General features: G+C 52.1%; 2 protein-coding genes and 1 long non-coding RNA gene across 6 annotated transcripts; 1 reads left to right on the top strand and 2 right to left on the bottom strand.

Annotated features, from left to right (window-relative positions):
- Nucleotides 1–893: 893 nt before the first annotated feature.
- RUSC1 (RUN and SH3 domain containing 1) lies at nt 894–9,189 on the bottom strand. Of its 3 annotated transcripts, XM_008155688.3 has the most exons (10): nt 7,830–9,189; nt 7,151–7,561; nt 6,079–6,177; nt 5,850–5,926; nt 5,552–5,726; nt 5,359–5,464; nt 5,132–5,178; nt 3,925–4,474; nt 3,295–3,423; nt 894–1,627 (listed from the first exon to the last, which is right to left on the bottom strand). In XM_008155688.3, the coding sequence occupies exons 1-10, from the start codon at nt 9,187–9,189 to the stop codon at nt 1,459–1,461; spliced, it is 3,123 nt and encodes a 1,040-aa protein (XP_008153910.2). In that variant the 3' UTR covers nt 894–1,458. The 3 variants fall into 3 exon arrangements, with proteins under 3 accessions (XP_008153910.2, XP_054567369.1, XP_027987219.1); XM_054711394.1 differs by lacking the exons at nt 7,151–7,561; nt 7,830–9,189 and adding an exon at nt 6,714–6,800; XM_028131418.2 differs by lacking the exons at nt 7,151–7,561; nt 7,830–9,189 and adding an exon at nt 6,433–6,504.
- Nucleotides 7,129–24,379, top strand: LOC114227815 (uncharacterized). The gene is made up of 6 exons (XR_003613906.2): nt 7,129–7,207; nt 10,559–10,655; nt 12,105–12,260; nt 18,095–18,239; nt 18,411–18,552; nt 24,151–24,379. It is a non-coding gene; the product is annotated as an uncharacterized LOC114227815 (long non-coding RNA).
- Nucleotides 11,157–18,817, bottom strand: FDPS (farnesyl diphosphate synthase). 2 transcript variants are annotated; one of them, XM_028131423.2, is made up of 10 exons: nt 18,726–18,817; nt 17,397–17,559; nt 16,264–16,404; nt 14,273–14,353; nt 14,004–14,126; nt 13,546–13,634; nt 13,352–13,424; nt 12,367–12,444; nt 12,135–12,269; nt 11,157–11,417 (listed from the first exon to the last, which is right to left on the bottom strand). In XM_028131423.2, exons 2-10 carry the CDS (start codon nt 17,535–17,537, stop codon nt 11,217–11,219), a joined length of 1,062 nt encoding a protein of 353 aa, XP_027987224.2. In that variant the 5' UTR covers nt 17,538–17,559; nt 18,726–18,817; the 3' UTR covers nt 11,157–11,216. The 2 variants fall into 2 exon arrangements, with proteins under 2 accessions (XP_027987224.2, XP_008153914.3); XM_008155692.3 differs by lacking the exon at nt 18,726–18,817 and adding an exon at nt 17,636–17,858.
- Nucleotides 24,380–24,840: the final 461 nt, after the last annotated feature.

Raw genomic sequence — 24,840 nt, 5'->3', positions numbered from 1 at the left:
AGTTGGTGAAACATCACCCTAGAAAACATCTGAAATGCAAACTGAGGTCAAAATTGAGAGGGCAGCTAAACACAAATGCAAATTTAAAGCAAGGAGCAGATGAATATGAATTGGCCAGGAATGGAGTTTAAGAATAAGTCTTCAAAAATGACAAAAGTATGAGACACTTGAGGCTATTCAAAGCCTGCTCCCGAGTATTTACAAAGTTTTGATCTGTTTTTATTTCCCCTCTCCTATTATTACCTGCCCATTGTCCTCTCCAACCAAGTTCTCCTAGACGAAGAAAAACTTCCAGATATCTTTCCCCTGTATTTCACTTCATAGTTTTCACCTTCCCCCTAACTTTTCTGTTGCCTGGTTATAATTATAGCTTTCTATTCTTCTAACCTTTTAGTGATTTTCCTCTAGGCAATTTATAATGATTGCCTACCCCATCCTCAAAGCTCCAGAGCACCTTAACTATTCTCATTTCAGAAGACCGAAACTCATTAACTCCTAACAAAGTTATAAATGTCAAGTTATTGTGCTTTCTGAAATTGTATTACCACAGAATGGTAATGTTAAATAGAAAAAAATCTGTTACTTTTTGCAACCCTTTAATCCTTCATCACCTCAGATACAAACCTAACGAGTATAGTTTCAAGGGCTATGTCTTCCCCATTCTCCCATTATTTACTCAGGCTCCTACCTATCAGTCTCACAAAACAAAGCAATGAAGTCTCGGACTAGAGAGGCACTTCTGAGATTCAGGCACAATTGAGGGGCACTTTTCATTCCTCAGGGAACAGTAAGAACTAAACCTGGGCTTGGAAGGAAGCATCTCCCTTGAGCTTCCTATAAGAGGGCCTCCCACAGCCTAGGTCCTCAAACCCACAGTGACACACACACACACATCCAACTCCCACACTTTATTGGGACAAAGGAGGAAGGAGACATATCCAACACCATAGGCCCACCCACCAGGGGTATCCAGACTTGAACACCTAGGACAACATGAGTACATAATAAATATTGGCAACATGGGGTGGGGAAAGTGGGAGAAGATTCATACACGTGAAGGAGACTAGAGACCCTCAAGTCTTGGGAACTGAGGCATATACTGCACTAGCAGAGTACTTACACAGGAAGGTAGATGGGGACTAGATTTCTATTTTGCAGGTAGAAAGGGAGATGTTCCCTTATGCAGGTGGGGACGTGGGAAAGAAACTGCAGGGAGGAAAAGTGCTTTGTATATATTTGGAAGAAGAGCAGATTTCAACTTACAGGTGGGTATGGGAGAGAAGTAGGAAATTTTATTTCACATGTTAGCAGAGAGGGATGTGGGAGGAAAGTATCATTTTACAGACAGGGAAAATGCTTCTGGGAAAATCAGTTTACAAGGGTTCGTGTTCACAGGCCATTCCATTCCCAAGTGACAGGAGGGAGAGACATATGCAGGGAAGGAAAAAGGTCCTGGGCCTAGAGAACAAGAGAGGTGTACCCCACAGGTACCAGCCCCTCCATTCCATCCCGCCCACAGCGGAGCCAATCCTCATCCACCGTGGCGATGACACGCAGCACTTCCCCACGCTGGAAGCTCAGCTGGTCAGGTCCTGCAGCGGTGTGGTCACAGAGAGCACGGACTGCCCTGTGGGGAGCCAGATGCTGGGATGAAGTGAGGTGGGGGTCCCCAGCTGTCCCAGGTCTCATCTTCCTACTGTGTGGAACGTCACTTTAGTTCAGCTCAGGGAACACTGGGATCGTGTCTAGCAACATGTGGATTCCTGTGGGGCCCCAGCCCTCTCCTGAGCTCCAAACCCACTCTTCAGCTACTTATTTGACATGATTTGCACTTCTCTCGTACTTCAAATTCAACATCTGCAAATTAAATAACCCTACACACCAGTCCCTCCTCTTGTGTCCCCTATACGGGTAAATAGCACCACCTTCTACCCAGTTGCTCCCAGAAAAAACCAGCGTCTCTCATTCCTCATATCCAATCAATTACCAAAACTAGCTTGGTGTTTGTATCTCCCACTACTCCACCTGTCTTTCTCATCAACTCCACTGCCTTCATTCTAGTTTAGCTCTCTATCTTCTCAACCACTACATATAATCTAACTGGTATCCCTTCACCTCTCATGACCTCCTCCCCAGCTCCATTTTCCACACAGCAGACAGAGATGCTTCAAAAACAAGCAAGCACATCATCCCCAGCTGATGACCCTTCAATAGCTCCCCCTACCTCACAATGAGTCTAGGCCTACTGAAGCCTATAGCTTCCCGTCACTGCGCCCACAGCCTCCGCTCTGGGCACAACCAGTCATGTGCCCATGGCTCCTCACTGCACTTGGGCCTCCACCTTTGCATCCTATCCTTCTGACACACCCTACACCATCACTGGGCCTTCCCTGAGTCTGCAATCTTGGGAAAAGCCCTTCTATGTAGCCCCTTTCCTACAATCTTTTCCATACAGAATTTTTAAAATATGTTTTTATTTATTTTCTTGTTTTAGAGGGAAAGGAATGGAGACACACAGAGAGAGAGAGAGAGACAAACCTCAATGAGAGAGAAACACCAATTGGCTGCCTCCTGCACGGTCCCTATTAGGGATCGAACCTGCAACCCAGGCATGTGCCATGACCAGGAATCAAACCAGTGACCTCTTGGTGCATAGAACAACACTCAACCAACCGGCCCACACCAGCCGGGCTCCATACAGAATTTTAACCGCATGTTTATTCATTGGTATCTCCACTGGACTATAAGCTCCTTGTAGGCAGGGACTCCAATATGGTTATCTTTGTATTCCCTCCCCTAGCATAATGCTTGGCACATAGTAAGTACTTGAGAAGTATTAATGAATGAAAAACGAGGAAACCTAATTCAATGGATTAAGAAACCAAAGGAAGCCAGACCCTAAAGCAGAAGCAATCTCTGGTGCCAAATTAGAAGACCCCACTGAAGGGAAGCACAATCCCTCAGGGTATGCACCTGGGCGCATCCAAATACATAGTTATTGTTAACTGGGCACCTCCTCTGGGCCAGATGCTCTTATAAAATTATGTTTAGTCTCTATAACAACCACAATCAAGGTATAAATTATCCTCTCTTTAAGGAGAAAAACCAAGGCTCAGAGAAATGAGTTCACACCAATAATAGCAGAAATGTAATGCAAACTAAGCACTGTCTGACTTTACAGCCCCACAGCCTTTTAAACTACCTCCCCTCCACTCTGAAGACAGAAATGCACACGCACGCACACGCACGCAACACACATGTGCACACCAATGCATTCTTCCCAATCCTCCTTACCGTTGGGTCTGCACCATGCTGGGTGCTGAGGCCTCAAGCTCCTCGGGTGAACTGGGAGGCTCAGAAGGTGCCACCCTCTTCACCAGAGCCAACACGTTCACTGTAGGAGGCAGCCAGCTGGATGGTCTCCTGGAGGAGCGGATACAGGGTCACCCACCGAGTTGACCCCACCTCCAGAAAACATCAACAAACCCAGGGCTCTGGAGGGAGAAAAAGGCTGAGCAGCCTGTGTTTCAAAAGAGATCAGGAGTTGGCCACTGCTGGGGGCAGAGAGACAGTTTGTTAGGGTGATTAGGGGGGTGAAAACAGCTCTACAACACAAAAGTCACTGAAGGACCTCGGAACCAGTACACTCAGAGAGACCGAGGATCACTAGAGAGGACCTGAAGCCAGAGCTCAGCAAATGTCTTCTTTTTTCTAAAGAGCTAAATAATAACTATTTTTGGCTTTGAGGGCCAAGAGGCAAAATGGAGAACATCATATCGGTGCTTATGTCACCATTAAAATGTAACATCACGAGAAAACAGACTGCCAACTTCCGACCTAGAGATCACTCTAGTTTCATACTTGGGTAACTGGGTGATGTGGGATGGAGTCAGAGGTCATGGAGGGGACCAGGTGCCCCAGTACCTGGACTTCAGAGTTCCGCTTTCAGTTTCTGTGAGGCCCCCAGGCACGCCAAACAGTCTCCCCAGCCACACGCCTCTGCCTGGTGCCGCGTCCTCTGTGGGCAGCGCTCTCTCCTGTGCTTCCTCAGCCGCAGCCCCGTGACACCTGGATCCCCACCGACGAAGGGAGAAGCCCTCCGTGCCCCCAGAGGCATAGACCCGGGAGGCCTGGGTCAGCTGCTCCCACCAGCTGCCTGGTTTGGGAGGGCTTGAGGGGGCTGAAGGGCCTGGAGGGGTCTCCTCAGAAGCCCCACGAAGGCTCTGGGCCAGCCGACCCCCCCAGTGCAGCATGGCTTGCACAGTCTGCTGCAAGGCTGGCGGTGAGCCCGGCGGGGCAGGAGTCTGAGGCGGGCCCAGGGGCAGGTGGTGGTGATGCTCAAAGAGCAGGTCCAAGTGGAAGGTGAGCACCGACAACGGCTGCAGCAGGAGCAGCAGCTCTGTGGACAGGGAGGGGCAGCCACCCCGGGCCAAAGAGAAGAATCCAGTGGGCAGGTACAGGAGGGACAGCAGGCCTGGGGAAAAAGCAGGCTAACATCAGTCCCTGCCCTCAGCATAGTCCCAGAGGGCTCCCTGCATCAGCCCACCCATCAACAAACATGCCCTCATGCCTCATTCTATGCCGGGCACTGGGACAGAGAAGAACATGGTGGGGAACAGGGCTGATACATCCCTGCCCGTGTAAAACCACTGCCTAGAGCGGGAAGCACATATAGAACAAGTGGTGATAAGAAACTGACTAACAGAAAGGAGAACCGGGCCGTGGGAGCAAAAGAGGGGGTGAGGGTTTGCCTAGTCTGAGGGCAAAGTGAAGCCTCACTATATAGAATCTAAAGGATGAATGAACGTTAATGAGGAGGGGCCGGAAGTCCTATTCCAGGTGGAGGAAAGAATCAGAAAGGAAGGCTGTCAAAGAGCCAGGGAAAACCCCAGGCTTAGAGGCAAGAGAAGAAGGCAGAGGCCAATAATCAAGACTGGAGGTGATAGTGAAGATTTGGGTCTTTCCCCCTGTGGACTAAGGGACTCCTTGAAAAAGTTTTAAGCACCAGAGTAATAAGATCGCAGAGCAGGTTAAGATCATTCTGGCATTCGTGGGAACCAGCAGAACAGATCCCTTTTCCTCCTTCCCTCACAGCCTAGCAACCCCATCCTCTCCCATTTGAACCTCTGACCTGCATCTTCCTGAAGACTGGAAAACCACAGCTCCAACTGCTTAGTGCTGGGGGAGGAAAGGGAACAGAAGCTCAGGGAGGTGGAGGACGCCAGCGCCCTCTAGGTAGGGGGTGGGAGATGAGATTGGGAACAGGAGAGGTTTGCTCTAGGAACGTGTAGAATCCCACCTGAGATACCCCTGCAGTCCCGGGGCCATGGGAGGGGCACGGGCAAGAATGCCACTCACTTGAGGAGGCCCAGGATGAAGGCGTGGAAGCGGCTTCTGCTGCTGCTCAGTGGGGCTAGCCGGCTGACCTGGCTATACAGGGTTCCAAAGGACCGGGTGCTGGAGCCTGAGGACAACCCGAGCTGTGAGCCCAGCCCCAGCCCCAGCCCTGCCTCCATCCGGTCCCAGCCCTGGGCCGAGTCCCACACTTCACCTGGCTTCACCGATGCCTCCACCACGCTCCAGGGGTTGCTCCTGCGCTGCCCAGTGATGAGGTCCTTTCGGAAAGGCTTCAGCCCGTCAGCCACCAGGGCATGGAGAGCCGGACAGAGGGTGGTCAGCACCAGGTGCCCCACATCTGGGCTCAGCCGGCTGTCCCCCAACTGGGCCTGGAGGCAGCGCAGTGGGCATGGGTCCAGAGATACCAACAGCGCGCTTCCTGTCCGAAGTTCTGCGCCCCCAGAGCTACATTCATCTCCTCAACCCCAATACCCTCCCACAGACAACTTCACCTTCTGAACCAAGTTTCGGGCCGCCCCAAAGTGCGAGATGATTTTATCCACTGAGGCGCTGACGGCTATCAAGAGACCTGGGAAGGGGGAGGGGAGAGAAGCATCAAAGCCCCTGTCTCCCAGGAATACCCAAGGGACTAGGAGACACCGGTTTACGCAGTCTGACCCTGTGAGGGGAGGGCCACCGTGAGGGGCAGTTGACTCTGAAGCCAGGGTTGGGGTGTCCTACCTTTCTTCTGCTCCTGCAGCTGGCCGGTCCCACTCTGGGCTTCTGCCATCCACAGTCGCTGGGCCCCGGGGACACCGGCGAAGGACCAGGAACTGCGGACTGCGGGGAGGAAAGCAGAACGCGTGACCCTTACCCAGGTTATTCCAGGCCCCCAAGCTCCAGCTCAGGTCACCTCCTGCGGGTCCACCACACCCAGCCCCTGAAGGCTTGGGAGAGGGGACACAATGCTGGGTCCTGCACGGGGCAACGCGACCCGGGACCCCGGAGTGAAATTCTGCTCGGATCTCAGCACTCGCCGCCCCTGTCCACCCCAACCCCCCGTTTCCATGACCTTCTTCAGGGCCCAGCTCCCACCTCCGCGATCCCGGAAGTCCAGGCGCAGGGACAGCCGCGCTCACCTCCCGCCCGCCCGCCCGCCCGCGGGGGCCGATAGGGCGGGAGATGACAGGGCGAGGGAAGGGAGGGGCGCCTTGGCCCGCCCCGGGCCTGCGTCCGGCCCCCGAGAACGGAAGAGCACGTGGGGAGCCCGGACCAATGAAAAGACAGACAAACGAGAATGGAAAGGAGAGGGAGGGAGCGGAGATCCAAGGGCTGGGAGGCTAGGAGGCACCAGAGAGGGGAAACCCAGGGCCTACTCCGGCATAGCTGCGGAGGGCGCCCCCGCAGCCCGCGGGAGGCTGGTCTGGTCGGAAGGCGTGGCCAGGACCTCTTCAGCCGAGAGAGTTGGGGCGCTTCCCCCTAGCAAGGTGGCGGTCAGGCCCGACGGCACTGGCCAGGGAATTCCACCGCGGGGCACCCCCAGGTCCCTATCCGTGGGCTTGTGGAGGCCCTTAAACTGAGTTTGAAGCCGAACAGGCCCGCGTCCACTGCGCCCGCCGGCTCAGGAGCGGAGCCAGACGCCCAGAGCCAATGAACTCGCTAGGAACCGGCCCGGCCGAAGGGCGGGGCGGGGCGGAGCCGGTAACCCGGATGGAACCACAGCCGAGGAGGGAGCCGGGCTGAGGAGGGGGCGGGGCGGGGCGGGGCGGCCCGCCGGGGGCGTGGCCTACGGGGCCGCCCGGGGCCGTCTTACGTAGCCTGAGAGGAGTCGGTGGGCTCCTGGTCCAGCGAGGGGCCTTCGGCGGACGAGGTGGCGGTGGCAGCGGGGGGGCGGGTACCTGGCGGGGTGGGGGAGCCGCGGCAGGGAAGGTGCTGCTTCTGGGAAAGAGCGGGGACAGCAGCAGGGCCAGCTCGGGGCTGGCCAGGCAGGACAGGGCCCCCCGCGCCGGGGGCGAGTAGGCTCCCACAGGGGACAGGCGGACAGGCAGCAGCTGCTCCTCTGGGGGGCTGGGCGCCCCCAGCAGCCGCAGCCCCGCGCCGGGCCAACCCGCCAGAGGCGCCAGGAGCAGAGACCCAGCTGTGCCCGCGCCCCCACCCTCCAACAGGGGGCGCCCGTCGGCCGAGAACCGGAAAACCAGGGGCCGAGGGACCAGGAGGGGACGGGCTGCAGGCGGGATTGGCGGGGCAGGTGCGAAGGGAAAGGAGGGCAGCGGATGGGCAGCCAGGCGAGGAAGGGCGGGAGAAAGAGGGAGCAAAGAGTTAGTCCCGTAACCCAACGACCCACCCAGCTTCCCTTTCCCGGAGCGCTCCCTGGTAGAAGGGGACCGGGAGGATGGGTGACAGAAAGGGGGTGGGGGACACAGGGAGACGGGCTGTAAGCTTCGGAGGCTTGGGCAAGGCCGGAGCCCCGCCCTCCTCCCGCGGCCTCTTACCCTCAAGGCCCGCCTGCGCACCGGGCTCCTCCGGCTCCTCCGGGGCTGGGGCCTTCTCGCCAGGCCTGACCTCCCTGCCCTCCCCGGGCTGCCCCTCGGCTATAGGCTGCAGCCCCGGTCGGTTCTTCTTCCTCCGGGGAGGAACAGGTGGGGGTGGGGGCCGGGGCGGGACCAAGGCCCAGCCAGCTGGGGGGTCTCGGGGCGGGACTGGCGGGGGCGGGGCCCGGCTCCGGGACCTGAGTTCCTTGAAGGTGGTGACTTCCCGGGGAGCCGCCGGGGAGCCGCCCAGCGACCCGGTGGGGGGCTGCTCGCTGTCGGGCGAGAAGACTATGAGCCAGTCACTGCGGTCTTTCTTGGCCTGCGTCACGAGGGTCAGCCCCGGGCCCCGCTTGCGCTTCTGGGCCAGCTCATGGAAGGACGTGATTGTCCGGTGGGGCACCGGCTCCTCGCTGACGTCACTTCTCCGTCCTCCATCACTCTTCTCGGCGTCTGTTTTCAAGCCAGGATCGGTTATTCCTGTATTGGTTTTCCAACCGGTGTCAGATTTTCCAGGTTCAGCTTTCCAACTAGAGTTAGTATTCCCATTGATTTTCCAACCAGAGTTATTGTTCTCGGTGATTTTCCAGCCGGCTTCAGTCTTCTCTGTGTCAATTTTCCAAATGGGGTTGATTTTCCAACTGGGTTCCGTTTTCCCAGTGTGGCTCTTCCCGTCCTCGGCCTCCGAGAGCTCGGAGGTAAGGAGGTCCTGCTCCCCACCCTCCTCCTCCTCCTCCAGCCCTGGGTAAGAGAGGTCCTGGCAGGTGGTCAGGGCATTGCAGTTGGAGTCCAGGCCAGGGCCGGGTGGGGAGGAAGCTCCGGAGCAGGAGTCAGGAGAACAGCAGAAGCTGTCGGGAGAGCAGGCGCCAGGGCCGGTGGAGACCAGAGGGGAGCCCTGCTCCAGGGGGATGATGCTAGGCTGAGGGTGGACGTTTTGGTCACCAGGGAGGTCCCGCGAGTAGACTGAAATGGGGGACTCATCAGGGCTAAGATCTGAGCAGGAGCTGAGAGAGGAGGAGCAACCCGGGTCCGAGGGAGAGGCAGCCCCCTCTTCCTCCTGTGCTGGGTCCTGCCGGGTTTCTAGGCCTGGCCCGTGCTCCTGGCAGCAGCGGCAGGGCACCGCTGGGCTGTTGGAATTGGCATCCACCAGCGTCCCGCTGCAGGAGCCCTGGCTCTCCTTGCCCCCTGCGTCCCCTGGGGGAAAGGATGTGCTCAGGGGCCCCTCCCTTAGCTCAGGGCGGCGAGACAAATGCAGGCCCAGAGAGACATGCTGGAGGTGGATGTGGTTGAGGTTGCAGAGTAAAGCCCTCTGAGGGGACAGCATCGTGCCAGCGGCGACGGGAGGGCCTCTGGAGAACCAGGAAGACCGGGCCTCTCACATCCGCCTACCTGGCAACCGCAGGTTCTGACCTAGAAGACAGGGATGGTGAAACCCAGCCAGTGAGGGCGCGGACCGCTAGGACACAGAGGTGACTGACAGCGGGAGCAGGCCTGGGAAGGCGCCGGCTGCTTTAGACCATATTCAAATGAGATGCAAATGGCCATCCACTAGCCTTGTTTCCTCTGCAGTGTTTGCAGGTGGAATCGAATGTAACCCCCCGGGAGTGGGGCGGCGGGGGCTGGGGCGGGGGGTGGGCTAGGCGAGTGGCATCAGAGAATGCGGCTGCGCTTTGGATCCCCATGGAGGTGGGGGGTGGAGGGGCCTTGAAAAAGGATGCGGTCCAGAATGGACCCTCGGTCCTCTTGGCTGCAGTCACTCCCAGAGTCAGGGGCCAAGAGCGGCCCTGCCCAAATGCTCTGAAATGGGGGAGGAGGGGAGCGCGTCTGGCTGGTTAATGCAGGAAAGGGGCGGGCATGGGGGATGGGGATGGAGCAGGAGTCTGCATGTCAAGCCGGCCCGCACGGTCCGCACAGGGCTTCAGTGTGCAGCCCCGACAGAAACCGGGCTAGAAACCCGGGGTTTCTGTCCATTCTCCGTACTTGTCTATCAGCCACCACCCCACCCCTATTCATTTTTACTGCTCCCTCTCCTGCCCCACCCCTCATGCAGAGCCATTCATCCACACCCCCAGACCGAGCCCTCCTCACCACGGTTCTGCAACTGCTCCAGGCGTTGAGCTCCTCTGCGGCTCACCCAGTCCCCGCACTGACTGGAGGGAAGGGGTGCGGCTGTAGGACAACCCGCCCACGCTGCGCAGCCGCGCCCCTTCACGCATGGGCGTGGCGTGGCTCAGACCCAGCCCCCTGCGCTTGACGTCTCGCCTGTGTCACCCACCTAGGCCTGTCTGTTTTGTGTGGTTTTTTTAAAATATATTTTATTGATTTTTTTACCGAGAGGGAGTTAGAAACATGATGAGTGAAACATCAATCAGCTGCCTCCTGCACACCCCCTACTGGGGATGTGTCCGCAACCAAGGTACATGTCCTTGACCGGAATTAAACCTGAGACCCTTCAATCTGCAGGCGGACACTCTATCCACTGAGCCAAACCGGTCAGGGCGGCCTGTCTCTTTGATATGTTCTAAGTTTGTTAGAGGTCCGGAAGTCATGACCCACAGTCCTGGTTTCTATGGAAGCACCTACGTATTCTGGACAGAGCTGCACCCCTGGCTGGTCCGCGCAAGAACAGAACCACAAGGTTAAACAGTACGGCAGGTTCTGGTGTAATCGTCTCACTCCTCCGTGTTTTATAGGGTTGAGAACACTGATCCGGGCAGGTCCACTGTGTGGAGCTTGCAAGTTCTTCCCTTTGGGTTTTCTCCTGGTTCTCCTCCCACAGCCGACATGCAGGTGAGGGGAATTGGTGTCTAATTGCCTGAGTGATTGTGGGATTAGTGGGCCCTGCAATGGAAGGGCCTCCTGTCCAGCGTTGGCTTCCGCTTTGAGCTGCCCAGATAGGCTCCTATCACACACAGCCCTTAACTGCTTTTATTCATTCCTTAAATGTGTGTATAGCTCATTTCAGTGTTTAATATTAGAAGTATTTGATGGGTATTTTTTACTTGGGTTTTTTTTTTAGAGAGGGATAAAGGGAAACATCAGTGTGAGACACATCAATTGGTTGCTTCCCATACATGCCCCAACTGGGGTCAAACCAGCAACCTAGATATGTGCCCTGACCGGGAATCTAACCTGCAACCTTCCAGTGCACAGGATAATGCTCCAACCGACCAAGCCACACCCACCCAGACTGGTGATATTTTTGTGACCAGAAATAACACAAAATATAACTCTTGTCTATATCAATTAACATATGGCAAAATTTTATCACAGTATCCAAGAATCCATGGCTGACATAAAATGAGGATAATTTATTGAAAGCCTCCCCTCCCCGCCCTGGCAGTCTCTAGGTCACTTTTTCCGCCTGTAGATCTTCTGTGCTAGCCTCAGGAAGATGGCGGGGGGCAGGGGCGAAGAGTACTGCTCGATGAGACCCAGAAGGTGGCTGTAACGGTCTTCCTCATATTGCGTAAACACGGCCTGCAGATTCAGCTCCTCGTAGAGTGCCTTCACCCGGGCCACCTTCTCAGCCTCTTTGTGCCCATAATTCTCCTAGAAGGGGGTGGAGGCAGGAAAACAGGCTTACTCTTCCCCTAGTGCTTTCATGCCCCCTCCACACCCCTCATCCATATATTCAGAACATCTCCAATGCCATTAACTTGATTCCTGCCTCCAATTCAAGTGTCTTTGAGTGTCTAAGATTGTCTAATACAGTGGTCGGCAAACTCATTAGTCAACAGAGCCAAATATCAACAGTACAACGATGGAAATTTCTTTTGAGAGCCAAATTTTTTAAATTTAATCTTCTTCTAATGCCACTTCTTCAAAATAGACTCGCCCAGGCCGTGGTATTTTGTGGAAGAGCCACACTCAAGGGGCCAAAGAGCCGCATGTGGCTCGCGAGCCGCAGTTTGCCGACCACGGGTCTAACATGTTCAATTTTCCCCTCCCCACTCCAAATGCTCAGATATCAACTCAGCCCGCAGCTTCCTCTGCCACAGGGTTTCTCAGCTTTAGCACTGTTGAAATTTGGGGCCACATAACTTTGTTATGGAAACTGTTGCGTGCATTGTAAGATGTATGGAAGCATTCCTGGCCTCTACCCATTAGAGAGACCTTAGCACATGCACACACACCAAGTCATGACAACAAAAAATGTCTGCTGCTATTGCCAAATATCCCCTGGGGTACAAAACTGCCCCCACTTAAGAACCACTGCTTTATCCCCTTTCTTATCAGCTCAGGGATCCACAACCCTCTCCTGGGCACCTGCAGGATCTGGCGCTGTTCTGGAGAGGCCCGTTGTAGACACTGTACCACCAGCCAGCTGCATTTGTTGTCCTGGATGTCGGTGCCAATCTTGCCCGTCACACTGGAGTCCCCAAAGAGATCAAGGTAATCATCCTGGGCAGGGGAGCAGAAAAGGAGAATGAAGATGCTCCAAGGCGGGGAAGGAGGGCAGTTGGAGCCTGTTCTCTGCCAGGGCCTCCTGCCTTCCTACCTGGATCTGAAAGAGCTCTCCCAACTCCAGCAGGATCTTCTTGGCATTGGCGTGTTCCTTCTCCCCGTCAATGCCTGCCTATAGTGAAAAGGGGATTGATAGGCGAGACATCAGGGGCGCCTTCATCTTCCTGACTGCTTCCTCCCATAGGTTCTTGCCCAAGGTTAGCCCCTAAATCTTCTCTGCTCTCCTTTCAGACATCCCTGGCTTCCCTGGTCTAGGAAGTCCTGGCTGGTGGTCCAACCTCTATCCCACTTAATTTTAGCTAGGCCTTCCTGCAGGCAAAAATTAATCCATTCTGGAGGCCCTCAGACCATCTCGTTTTTCATGAGGCTCAGTCCAGGAGTCACTGATTCTTCTTCATAATCTTTTTATATATATATAAAAATATTATGTATATATATATATATAAATATATATATTTTATTTCAGAGAGGAAGGAAGAGGGAGAGAGAAACATCAATAATGAGAGAGAATCATTGATCGGCTGCCTCTTGCACACCCCCTACTGGGGATCAAGCCCGCAACCTGAGCATGTGCCCTTGACCGGAATCGAACCCAGGACCCTGTAGTCCGCAGGCCGATGCTCTATCCACTGAGCCAAACCAGCTAGGGCTCTTCTTCATAATCCTTTTGTCATTTCCAACTTCATTCAGGATGAAAAGGAAACTTGGAGAAGCAAGTTCGGGGTAGCCAGTCAATCCCACTCACTGCCTGTAAATCCAGTCTTTTCAGCCTGATCATCTCCTCCCCACTCCTATCCATACTCAGATGGAGGATTTCTCATTCCTCTATGACGGACTAACCACTTTCACTTGCCTCACCTAATTTCTACAGCAATCCTGTGAGGAGGGGATTTTATCCTTTATCTTACAGCTGAAGAAACAGAATCAGAGAGAATATGTAACTTGCTCAAGTGGGGGCACCAGATTGTATAAAAGCTAACATTAGTGGGTAGCAGGGGTGTGTGCGGAGGCTCACTCACCATATACATAGCAGCAGCTACAGGAAGGTAGAAGGAGTAGAAAGCTGTCTTATACTTGACAATAGATTTGTACCTAAGTAGGGAGAGAAGATCAATTCCTCAAAAAGGGAATGCCAAAAAAAAAAAAAAAAAAAAAAGAATGCCCACCTGGAGCCCTCCCTCACTGTTCAGGTCTGGTTCCCACTGTCCCTCACCTCTTTTCAGTGAATCTGCCAAGATCCACGTTGCCCTGCGGGGCTGTGATGAGGTCCAGGGTCTGTCCAATCTCAGTCTGATAGGAAGTCTAAGGCAGAAGATGGCCCATGAGCTGGGCTTTCTCCAGGACTGGGGAACCCAGAAATCCTGGGCCCCACATCCCATACCAGCTACCACCTAGGCAGAGTCAGAAAGGCAGCAAGAGGGAGGGAGGGTACCAGATCTCAAGACCCTATTCTCACACACACCACACACACTGTCCTTGATCCCTCCTTCCCATCACACAGGGACAGAGAATCCTCCTTGCCATAATACCATCCTTCCCAACTCCCTCACTTTCTTCCTCTTCCATGAAACCTAGTCTTTCCTATGCCCTGAAACCAGCCAGATGAAAATGTCCTGTGGAGGCCAAGCCACTGCAGCAGCCTCTGGGCAGTGGACCTGGTCTGCAGCACACCTGCAGGAAGAGTTCCATCAGGTTCAGGTAATAGGGCTGCTCCCGGCAGTAGAGCTTCAGCAGTCGGTAGATACACGCTTCCAGGAGAAGAGAATCATTCACGGCATCCAAACCAATGCCTGGCTGTCGGGGAACAGAAAAACAAGCAATCAGTCTCTGGCCTAGACTCATACCGAGAACCTGTCACTCTGAACACCTCAATAGGCTCTATGTAACCTCCTCCCTGTGGCCTGTTTCCATGCCCACTGGGTTTCCAAGGTTTACTTCACCTTCTGATACCAGCAGGGCTGCCCCCGTCGGGTGAGGGATGCATCCATAATGTCGTCTGACACCAGGAAGAAAGCTTGGAGCTAGGAGAAGAGGGAAGAGTGGAATAAGACCCCCAGGGCTCCTTATTACTGTCCCTTCCACCAGCAACAGAGCTGCCATTGCGAGTCACTATGAGCTGAGAAGGAAAGTCAGGATGGGGAGGCCCAGGACATGTTCTGTTCTATGGGGTCAGGCTACACATTCTAGTTCCTTAAAACAGCTTTCCAAGGCATGGCTTTTAAATCTTCACGTCATACTCATCTGTGTGTGTGCTCTAGTGGATATCACTGTCCACCGGCTTAGGTGTAGGCAGTGCAAAAAGGCCATGGCGATCGCTGCTCTTGTTCCAGGCCAAGTCCTTGGGGAAAGAGGCATCAATCTGCACCTTCACCTCTGACCTCACCCAGGGGTGGGTCTGGGCTTCCCACATCGGAGGCACACATTTTATTATTTACATTGTGTGTATTTAGAGTGGCATGGTTCCCCTGAGGCCACCAGTCTACTGCCTCTCCCAAGCACGATTGCAGGGCCATCTGGTTTCAACCAGTAGCATTCAACCAGGGTTGTCTACAAAGGCCATTTACAGTGTGGCCTCCCTCAATCACCTCTGCCCCGCAGCAATGATTCTGAACTAACTGCACTTCCTCTTTATCAGGGGAACTTTAAAAAATACCAGCGCCAGCCCTAACCAGTGTGGCTCGTGGTTAGAGTGTCAGTCCGCATACTGAAGGGTGATCAAGTCATGTACCTAGGTTGCAGGTTCGATCCCCGGTCTGGTTGGGGCAAGTTCAGGAGGCAACCAATCGATATGTCTCTCTCACATCTCTCTTTTTTTCTCTCTCCCTCCCTCCCTTCCACTGTCTCTAAAAACCAATGGAAAAATATCCTCAGGTGAGGATTAACAACAAAAATACCAGTGCCAGCGCTAGCTGGTGTGGCTCAGTTAGTTGGGCTTTATCCCATGAACCAAAAGGTTGCTGGTTGGAGTCCCAGTCAGGGCACACGCCCTGATAGGGTGTTGGCCTAGATCCCCAGTAGGGGGCATGCAGGAGGCAGCCAATCGATGTTTCGATTTCACATGATGTTTCTCTCTTCCTCTCTCTCTAAAAATCAATTTTAAAAATTACTTTAAAAAAAACAACAGCAATGCCAGAGCCCTACCCCAGATCAATTAAATAAGAAATCTATAGGAATAGTACCTCAGCATTGGGTTTATTTATTTTTAAATAGTCTTCCCAGGTATGTGCTTATAGTGGGAAGTAATGGGAAATATACCACATTACCTATGTAGCATTCTTAGCAAATGTTTAGCCTGATTGTAATCATGATGAAATAATCAGACAAATCCAGACTAGATTGTGAGCCACTCTACCAAACAACTTCCTCCCACACCCCCCACACCCCCCACACCCCCAAACCGGGGCCAGGGATCAAGCTGGCAACCCAGGTATATGCCCTTGACCAGAATCGAACCCGAGACCCTTCAGTCCATGGGCCAATGCTCTCACCATTAAGGGAATGGACTAGGACTAGAAATTTGGGTTCTTACGTGAATCTTCTTCTTTGTTAAATTTAGGGCACTTATTTCTAAAGCATCTTCAAAAACTATCAGTGGGCTGCCAGTTTTCAATCTCTGCTTTAGAATAACCTTCTGGAAGAACCAGGGCACTTTACTCAGAGCACTGATACCCCTATGCCCAGTTCGAAGGCCCTGGCCCACAGGTGGTCTTCAAGTGAAATATGTACCTACTGACAAAAGAAGTTCCCACATTTGTTCATCTGTGGGGTGATTCACTGTCTAATTCACTGTCTGAATTTGGCTGTGGCACACTAGAGGCACAGAAACACAAAGAGCCAAGAAACGAGTTCCAGGCCCATCCCTCCTGTTCTCACCCAAGGCACCCCCACATCTAGTAAACCTCTTCTCCTACCCTTCCCCCACCCTTCTCACCAGTTCCACACACCAGCCCACAGTCATGGCCCGCTGGAGACTCTCAGCATCCTGCTTGCTTGGTTCCACCAGATCCTGGAAAGTTACCAGCACCGTCATACCCCGTTGGTACTTCCCTCCAACGACATTGTACTCCAGGACCTGGGGGGCAACAGAGGGACCAGGTATCAGGATCCGCGGAGCAGCTACTCTGAGATTTCTTCTCGCCCTCTCCTACTTCCAACCATGACCTAACTTTAAAATCCTCCTTAACCCTGGCTGGCATGCCCGGGTCTCAACTTCCCAAGTTCCATCCCCACCTCTCCTAACTGCCCCTCACAACCCATCCCTCCTTTCCCAGCCACTTTCTCCTACCCACAACTCAACCTATCCGCAAATGAAGAGCCTCTCGCTGTACCGAAGACAAGCTCCCACCCCTCAAAGTTGGTCAGAGGAGAGTTGGAGAGGACCCAGGTTGGGGAGCCATCCCCCACTCTTGCAATGGTGTCTCTTCCTGCTCATTTTGCCTTCTGTATCCTGCTGGCAACCAGATCTAATTCAATGGAAAGACTTCCCTTTTAATGTCCATCCCAGTGTAGACAAACCTCCTCCTTTTCCTTGGTTCCCCTCAGACCAATGAGACAGCATTTATAAAAGAATTACTAGAAACTCCAAAAGAATAAAAGAATTAGGTAACTTAAGTATCTCAGCAATAGTTCCTGTCCCAAGCAGAGGTTTCTGATGATAGGCTAGCTTCACTCAGGCCCACCTCAGACTGCCTTCCTCGGGGATCCCTGCCAAGGTAGCACCTTATGATTTCTGGACCCCTAATCTCCTTCCTCAACAAAATCTAAGACTTACCAGGTTCAAGACCTTCACAAATTCTTAGCAAATGTTCCAGGCCCATCCCTCCTGTTCTCACATCAAGGGCCTACACCCACGCAAAGCAGTTTGGATGGCCTACCAGATCTACAGGGTGGAATTGATGTGCTGAGGAAGTACACCTGTCAGGCACAGGCCCCTCCAGAGCTGACCTGGCATCCCTCAGATGAAAGCCTGTCCCCACACCTGTCAAAAGTCCCCCAAAACCATAGCTGGATCCCACACACACAGAGTGACCAAAAATTCACTCCCTCAAGTCGCAAATCCCTCACCTCCTTAAGCCGGGCAATAGCATCTCCTGTTTCTGGGTGCCCCAGGTCATCCTCAGTCAGCACCTTGACAATCTGGGAGAAGTGCTGGATGAAATCCTGCTTGTTTTGGTCATAAACATCCAATTTCTGGTCTCCATTCATTCTGAGGGAGGAATAAAGTACTCTGAGGAAAGAGAGGACAAGTCAGAAACCTGATCAGCTGCTCCCCTCCCCAAAGACCTTCGCCCCCCAACACTCACCGAGGCTCCTCTGTCCACACTTGGCACCAGCAGCGGACACTGTGCCATGCCCCCAGGACTGAGCCCCGGTGCACCAGGGAGGGCCGCTGTAGGGAACCCAGCCACCTTTCCTGTGGCACCCAGCAGGGGGCTGGCAGCAAGAAGACCCCCACAGATCTCAGCCAGCGGGACAGAGGCATCAAGGGGACAGGGGCTGGCATAGGGAGGAGGCACCGAGCACTCCCTGCAGGGACAAGCACCAAAGGCAGATGCATGGTGGCAGGTCCCCAGGTCACCCCTACCACCTCCAACCTTTTACCTAAAGGCTCTGGGCCCACCCTCTTCTGGACAGAACTTGGGCATTTAGAGAAAAAAGGGAATGCAGGTGATAAAAAGTATGGCTGGTTGCTGAGACTCAAGTGATCATACTTAAAATAAGATGGCAAGTACTTAATGTCACCTAACTTTATCCTCCTCCAGGAAACCTCTGGAATTGCTACGCTCTTGGCTTCCCCGAAATCCTGAGTACAGTTAGAAGGGTCCAGAGTAAAGTTCCTCACGACTACGGACTGTCGGATCCCTAAATCACCCTATTTCACAGAGATCAAAAGTGAGGTTCTAGAAGGTAGGAAGATACTTAGGCAGTGGCAGCGCCAAATCTAGAACCTAGATCTCCCCTGGTAGGCGGGGAGGAGGGTGTGGATTTCCTGAGATGCTCCAAGAAGAGGAGCCGGAATCCCTGGTATTGTGGCCAAGTGGTCTGGAGCTCTGAAACTAAGAGTCCCGATCCCCACAGGGAGCGCTGGGGCTGCGGAGACAGCCTCGGAGCAACACTGGGAGTGAGGAGGGTTCGCAGAGGAGCAAACCTGGTTCGGGTATATTAGGGAGATGCCAGGAAAGCCACATAAGAGCTCGGGAGTTTCCGCACCTCCAAATGGGTAAGCCAGTCAGGTCCACCGACCCTCCTTCTCCTCCCCCCGTACCCCCCCCCCCCCCAACATCGGGGAATCAGACGCAACTGACTGGGCCGCCTGTGCCTCAAAGCATCGTCCCAAAGGTAAGGCCGAGTCTCTAACCCCTGCCCTCGGTCCCAGTCCGCTACCACTCTCACCTGTTCCAGGATGCCGGTTTCGGGCCCAGATTGTTGGCGGGGTATTAAAACTAACCCCCCTCCGCGCTCAGCTCTCTGGGGTTAGTAGTTCTCGATCCTCTTTCACTATGGACAGAAATGCCTGGTTAGACTACAATTCCCGGCATGCTGCGGGAGGGACAGACACCACGCGATCTAGCGCTGGCTGGCTGGGCGGGAACGAGTCGCGCTGATTGGCCGCTTCCCCTCGTATGAGCATGGGGCCCTGAAATGAGAGCCAATGGAAGGGCTGCGCCCAGGGCAAAGCCTTAAAGGAGCGGGACTGAGGGAGTGGGATGGGATGCGATGTGCTGGGATGGGATGGGAGGCGGCTGGGAATGCCCTCACCTTTACTACACACAAATTTTTATTATCTTTCTATGCAGCTAAGTGGCATGTTAGTACAACCCAGCCGACCAGCTTTGTCACTTACTGATTCTCTAATGTAGGCAAGTCATTTAACTCTCTGATCCACAGTTAACTTCCTTGGCTATATACTTACCAGGAGGTAATGTATAAAGTGCTTTAAGCCGAAGCCGGTTTGGCTCAGTGGATAGAGCGTCGGCCTGCAGACTCAAGGGTCCCAGGTTCGATTCCGGTCAAGGGCATGTACCTTGGTTGCGGGCACATCCCCAGTAGGGGGTGTGCAGGAGGCAGCTGATCGATGTTTCTCTCTCATCGATGTTTCTAACTCTCTATCCCTCTCTCTCTTCCTCTCTACCCACACTATGGCTGGATCCTGTTGTCTTTCTTCCAAAACTCAATAACTTGACCCATCAGGTCATGATGCCTAAGCCCTGGCCTGTATGGCTCAGTTGGTTGGGCATCCTCCCTTGCACGATAAGGTTGCCAGTTGTTTCCTGGTCTGAGCACTTGTCGGGGTTGTGGGCTGATCCCCAGTAGGTAGGGGATGTGCAGGAGGTGGCTGATGGATTGCTTCATTCGCACATGGATGTTTCTCTCCCTCCCCTTTCCTCTTCTAAAAATCAATTTTAAAAAAAGTCTGAAATGCCAAACCACCTAGGATGTAAATGGATTTTGTCATTATGGAACAAAAGTAATTGTGCAAGAAAAATTTTATTGTGCAAGGATACCCGATTTCACCACTGCTATTTCAACACTGTACTGGGAATTCTAATCAGGGCTACTAGACAAGAAAAAGAAATAAAACACAGTAAAATTGAAAAAATAAGTAAAGATATATGTATTGCACAGACAATATGATTCTGAATATAGAAATTTCTCAAGAAAGCTACTAAAGCTAGTAAACAAGTTCAGCAAAGTTGCAGGGTACAAAAAAAAAAAAAAAACATGAAAAAATCAGTTGTGTTCCTACAATCTCAAAAAGGAAATGAAGGAAGCAATACTATTTACAATAGCAACTAAAATAATAAAATACCTAAAAATAAAATTTAACCAGGAGGTGAAAGACTTGTACACTGAAAACTAGAAAACATTGCTGAAAAAAATTAAAGACCTAAACAAATGGAAAACTCCCACATTAAGATGCCAGCCTTAACTGGTTTGGCTCAGTGTGTAGAGCATTGGCCTGTGGCCTGAAGGGTCCCGGGTTCTATTCCAGTCAAGGGCATACGCCCAGGTTGTGGAGTCAGTCCCCAGTAGGGGGCGTGCAGGAGGCAGCAGATCAATGATTCTCTCATCATTGATGTTTCTTCTCTCTCTCTCTCCTTTCTCTTCCTCTCTGAAATCAATAAAAATATATTTTAAAATAAATAAAAACATTTAAAAATATTTTTAAATAAAAAAAGGAAATTATGCCAGAGAGGGGGTGAAATTGAAATGGTTAAATAGGAATTTTGTTTAGCGGAGAAGAAAGGGAAGAACACACAGCTGCAGGAAACAATGTGTGCAAAGTCCCACACTGAGAGAGATCAAGTCATGTTTTGGAAGTGTCAGGGTTTTGGCGTGGGCTGAAGCATGGAGAAAGAGGAGATGTGGCTGCAGAAGTGATCTGGATTCAGATAGTAAAGGTCTCAGCATGCCCTGATGAGTCAGCAATGTCTTCAATCAGAGCGGGCTGATCAGACATGATTTATAGACATCTTGGGCTGCAGTGGGAGGATCCCCTGCAGGTGGGGAACCTCCACAGTGGAGACCCCGGACAGGAAAAGTCTGAGAAACTGATAAGAAGAGGCAAGGCACAGTCTGTGTCAGTGAGGATGGAGAGGAGGTGGGTTTGGAAAATGTTGGGAACCTACATGTTTTGTTGAGTGATGTTAGATGTGGGTGGTGAAAGGTTCATAGTTTCACTAAGATGCAGAGAGAGTTGAGGAGGCAAACAGGGATGGGGTGAGGGTAAGGAAATGAAAAAAAGGTGACTTGGCTTAGTAGAAGGTGTACAAGACGGGGAGGTGCTGAACAGTGGAGCATGACCCCACCACAGGGGTGCGAGGTGGGCCATTGGATATGAGGGTCTGCAGCCCAGGAGAGAGGCTGGAGTGGGCTGGATCTTGTTGAATCACATTGAGAGCTGGGCCCCTAACCATTCATTCATCATTCAGTTATTTATTGAGCACTTACTAGGTACTAGGAATATAGCAGTGGACAAAATGGACAAAATCCTTGTCCTCCTACAACTGACTTTCTAGGTGTAGTAAGAACACGTTTAACAAGTCAAATGTATGAAAGTTGAGCAAGTAAGGAAAGCAAAGCAAAGCATGGTGGGAAGACTGCAGTGTTGGATGGAGTGGTCAGAGAAGGCCTCACTGACAAGGTAATACCTGAAAAGAAATTAGAAGGAAGTAATAAAGTATATGGCCATCTAGGGGAAGGCATTCCACATACACAGAGGGAGGGAACAAGGAATGCAGCTGCCCTCTCCTTGTCTGAGAAACCGTGAAGAGGTCAGTATGACTGGACAAGCGGCTTTAAAGAGACAAGAAGAGGAGGCTTGAAAAGTGTCAGGGCCTTGTAAGGACTTTGGCTCTTACTCCTAGTGTGATGGGGAACATTAGTGGGTATAAATGGAGTGCTGTGTTCTCCACATTCTCACCCTCCACCTCCTCTCCCAACCCCTCACAATGTTTGGCTCTCTACTTGCCCCTCCTCTCATCAAAGTTGAGCCCTCTGCCTTGCCCCACAAGCAATTTAAAAGATGGGCAAAATGTAATACGCCTTCACAAAACGCTCCAGGAGGAGCCAGAGACCTGGAATCATAGATCAACCTTCACAGTAGCATCATCCACAATGGCCAAAAGGCAGAGACAGCCCAAGTGTCCATCAACAGAGTGTGATATATACATACAATGGTATATTATTCAGGAAGGAAATTGAACTGCTTCCAGCACAGCCAGGGGTGAACTTGAGGAGGGGCAGTGAAGGATTAAAGAAGACAGACAAGAGAATATGGTTGGGGCCAGGTGGATCACTGTGCCTGGATGCAGAAACAGTGACACAGCCTGTAAGCCGAAGCTTTATTTTATAGTCAGATCACACAAAGCAAAACAAGGGCAAGATGTTTACAATGTTCTTGCGAATTTCAAATCTGCTTCTTTACTGTTGTTGCCATTCTCCGATCTCTATCAAGCTTTGTTTAGGCAGCACTTGCTGCACCCTGCCCCCCTGCAGCCCACATCCCTTAGCTACCTAGGACTGCAGGGTCAGACTATAAAGTCAAGCTTACAACCATAGCCTTTTGGCTATAATTGTGCTGGGAGGGCTTTGCCCTCCAAGCTGGGACTTGTATGTGGCTTTGCCACAAGTCATTCCGAGGCTTGAACCTATCCGAACGCTGTAGCACTCTCCACAGAAATTCCGATACATGCTACAACAGAACCTTGAAAACATTGTGCTAAGTGAAATAAGCCAGTCACAAAGAGACAATGCTGTATGATTCCACTTATATGAGGTACCTAGAGCAGACAAATTCATAGAGACAAGAAGTAAGATGGAGGTTACCAGGGGCTGAGGGTGGAGAGTAGAGAATGGGGGTTGATGAAAACGTTTTAGAAATTGATAGTGGTGATGGTTGTGCAGCAGTGTGAATGTACTTGGTGCCACTGAACTGTACACCTAAAAATGGTTAAAATGGTAAATGTTATCTTGTTTATATTTTACCACAAGTTTTTTTAGGAATTCTTTTTTTTTAATGTGCTTTTATTGATTTTTAGAGAGAGAGAGGAAGGAAGAAGATAGTGAGATAGAAACATCAATGAGAGAGGAACACATCGATCAGCTGCCTTCTGCATGCCCCCCACCGGGGATTGAGCTTGCAACCCCAGCATGTGCCCTGACTGGGAATAAACCAAGTACCTCTTGGTTCCTGTGTTGACACTCAACCACTGAGCCACACCAGCCACAGCTATTTGACCACAATTTGTTTTTTATATTTTTATGATGATTTCAGAGAGAAAGGGAGAGGGAGAGAGAGATAGAAACATCAATGATAAGAGAGAATCATCGATCTGTTGCCTCCTGCACACACACCCTCACCCCTATGGGGATGAAGCCCACAACCCAGGCATGTGCCCTGGACCGGAATCGAACCTGGGACCCTTCAGTCCGCAGGCCAACGCTCTATCCACTGAGCAAAACCAGCCAGGGTGACCACAATTTTTTTTAAACAAAAAATAAAAGAGACCAGGACCCAGGCTGGCCTCTGCCTCTAGCTCCTCTCCGGCTAGTTTCCCCATGCAAGTTAGGATTCCACAGATGGAGTTCAGGGAGTACATTATAAAAGCTGTGAGCAAGCCCTAACCGGTTTGGCTCAGTGGATAGAGCGTCGGCCTGCGAACTGAAAGGTCCCAGGTTTGATTCCGATCAAGGGCATGTACCTTGGTTACGGGCACATCCCCATTAGGAGGTGTGCAGGAGGCAGCTGATCAATGTTTCTAACTCTCTATCCCTGTCTCTTCCTCTCTGTAAAAAAAAAAAAATAAAAAAAAAAGGAAAGAAAAATCAATAAAATATATTTTTAAAAATAATAATAAAAACTGTGAGCAAAATTAGGTCCTCTCTTCACAAGCAAGGAGTCTGGGATCTAAGTGAGGGAAAAGGCATAGACTGGAGTGTATAGTTCCTTGCTGCCATTTGCATTAAAAAGGGGAAGATGTATATTGTTTATTCCTGCATTGTCTATTTCTGGGAGAATACTTTCCTGCAGAAATCTGATAACTTGCTGAGGGGGACTGAGTGGCTCCTGGGAAGGGGGATGAAGTTGGGAAGGGAGAAACGCTTGGCCTGTACCCCTACGTCTGAACTGTGTATATTGTACAAAAGTCTATTCGAATAAGTGTAACCACATTGAACAAATTCTATGGAACTTTTGGAAATACAGATGCAGGGCCCCACAGGCCATGTTCTGATTACTGAGGTGGGAGAAGCGTCACCACATGTGCACAGGGAACAACCTCTGCACGTCCCAAAGGTGTCTTATCTCCGTTTGCAGATGACGACGTGACGCTCAGTCTCTCCACCCAGACCCGCGTCCCACAGGCCTCGGGCCTCGGCCTCGGCCTCTGCCTCGTCGCCTCTCCTGCCCAGGAGCCCCGGCCTCGCCCTCCTGCCAGCCGTGGCTCTCGGGCGCCCCTTGCGGGCGGGCCGGCCGGCGGGCCTTTCCCCGAGGGAGGCTGGGCCGGTATTGGATGGTTTGTAGAATAAAGTTGCCTTAGTCTGGACTTTGTGTGTCTGTGTGAGAGCAGGAGCATGCGTGTGCATGCATGTGTATGTCTCTGTGAGAAAAAGTGTAGGAGGGTCATGTGTAATTGTGTGAGTGTGTTGTATGAGCGTGTGCTTGTGGTGTGTAGACTGTGTGTGTGTTACTGTTAGATGGAGTGTGTGCATGAATGGAATGGGGTTTTCAGTGTGCGCACGTGTGTGCGTGTGTGTGTGTGTGTGTGTGTGTGTGTGTGTGTGTGTGCGCACGCGCATGCGCATATATGCATGTGCAGGTGTCCCAGCACTGGGCATGTCTTTCCTTGACTTTGCTGGGCTCTGGTGTCACCTCCTCTGTGAAGCCACCCTGATCTCCCCTTCGCCCACAAGGCACAGTTTTTCCTAGTGCTCCTTTGTGTCCTGAACACAGCTCCATCACCCATGGGACATACTTCATGAACCCTAACTACTGTGGAACCTAATG

The sequence above is a fragment of the Eptesicus fuscus genome, chromosome 22 (assembly GCF_027574615.1).
Source record: "Eptesicus fuscus isolate TK198812 chromosome 22, DD_ASM_mEF_20220401, whole genome shotgun sequence".
NCBI lineage: Eukaryota > Metazoa > Chordata > Mammalia > Chiroptera > Vespertilionidae > Eptesicus > Eptesicus fuscus.
The sequence above is the reverse complement of the archived record's forward strand: the minus strand, read 5'-3'. Positions and strand labels throughout refer to the sequence as shown.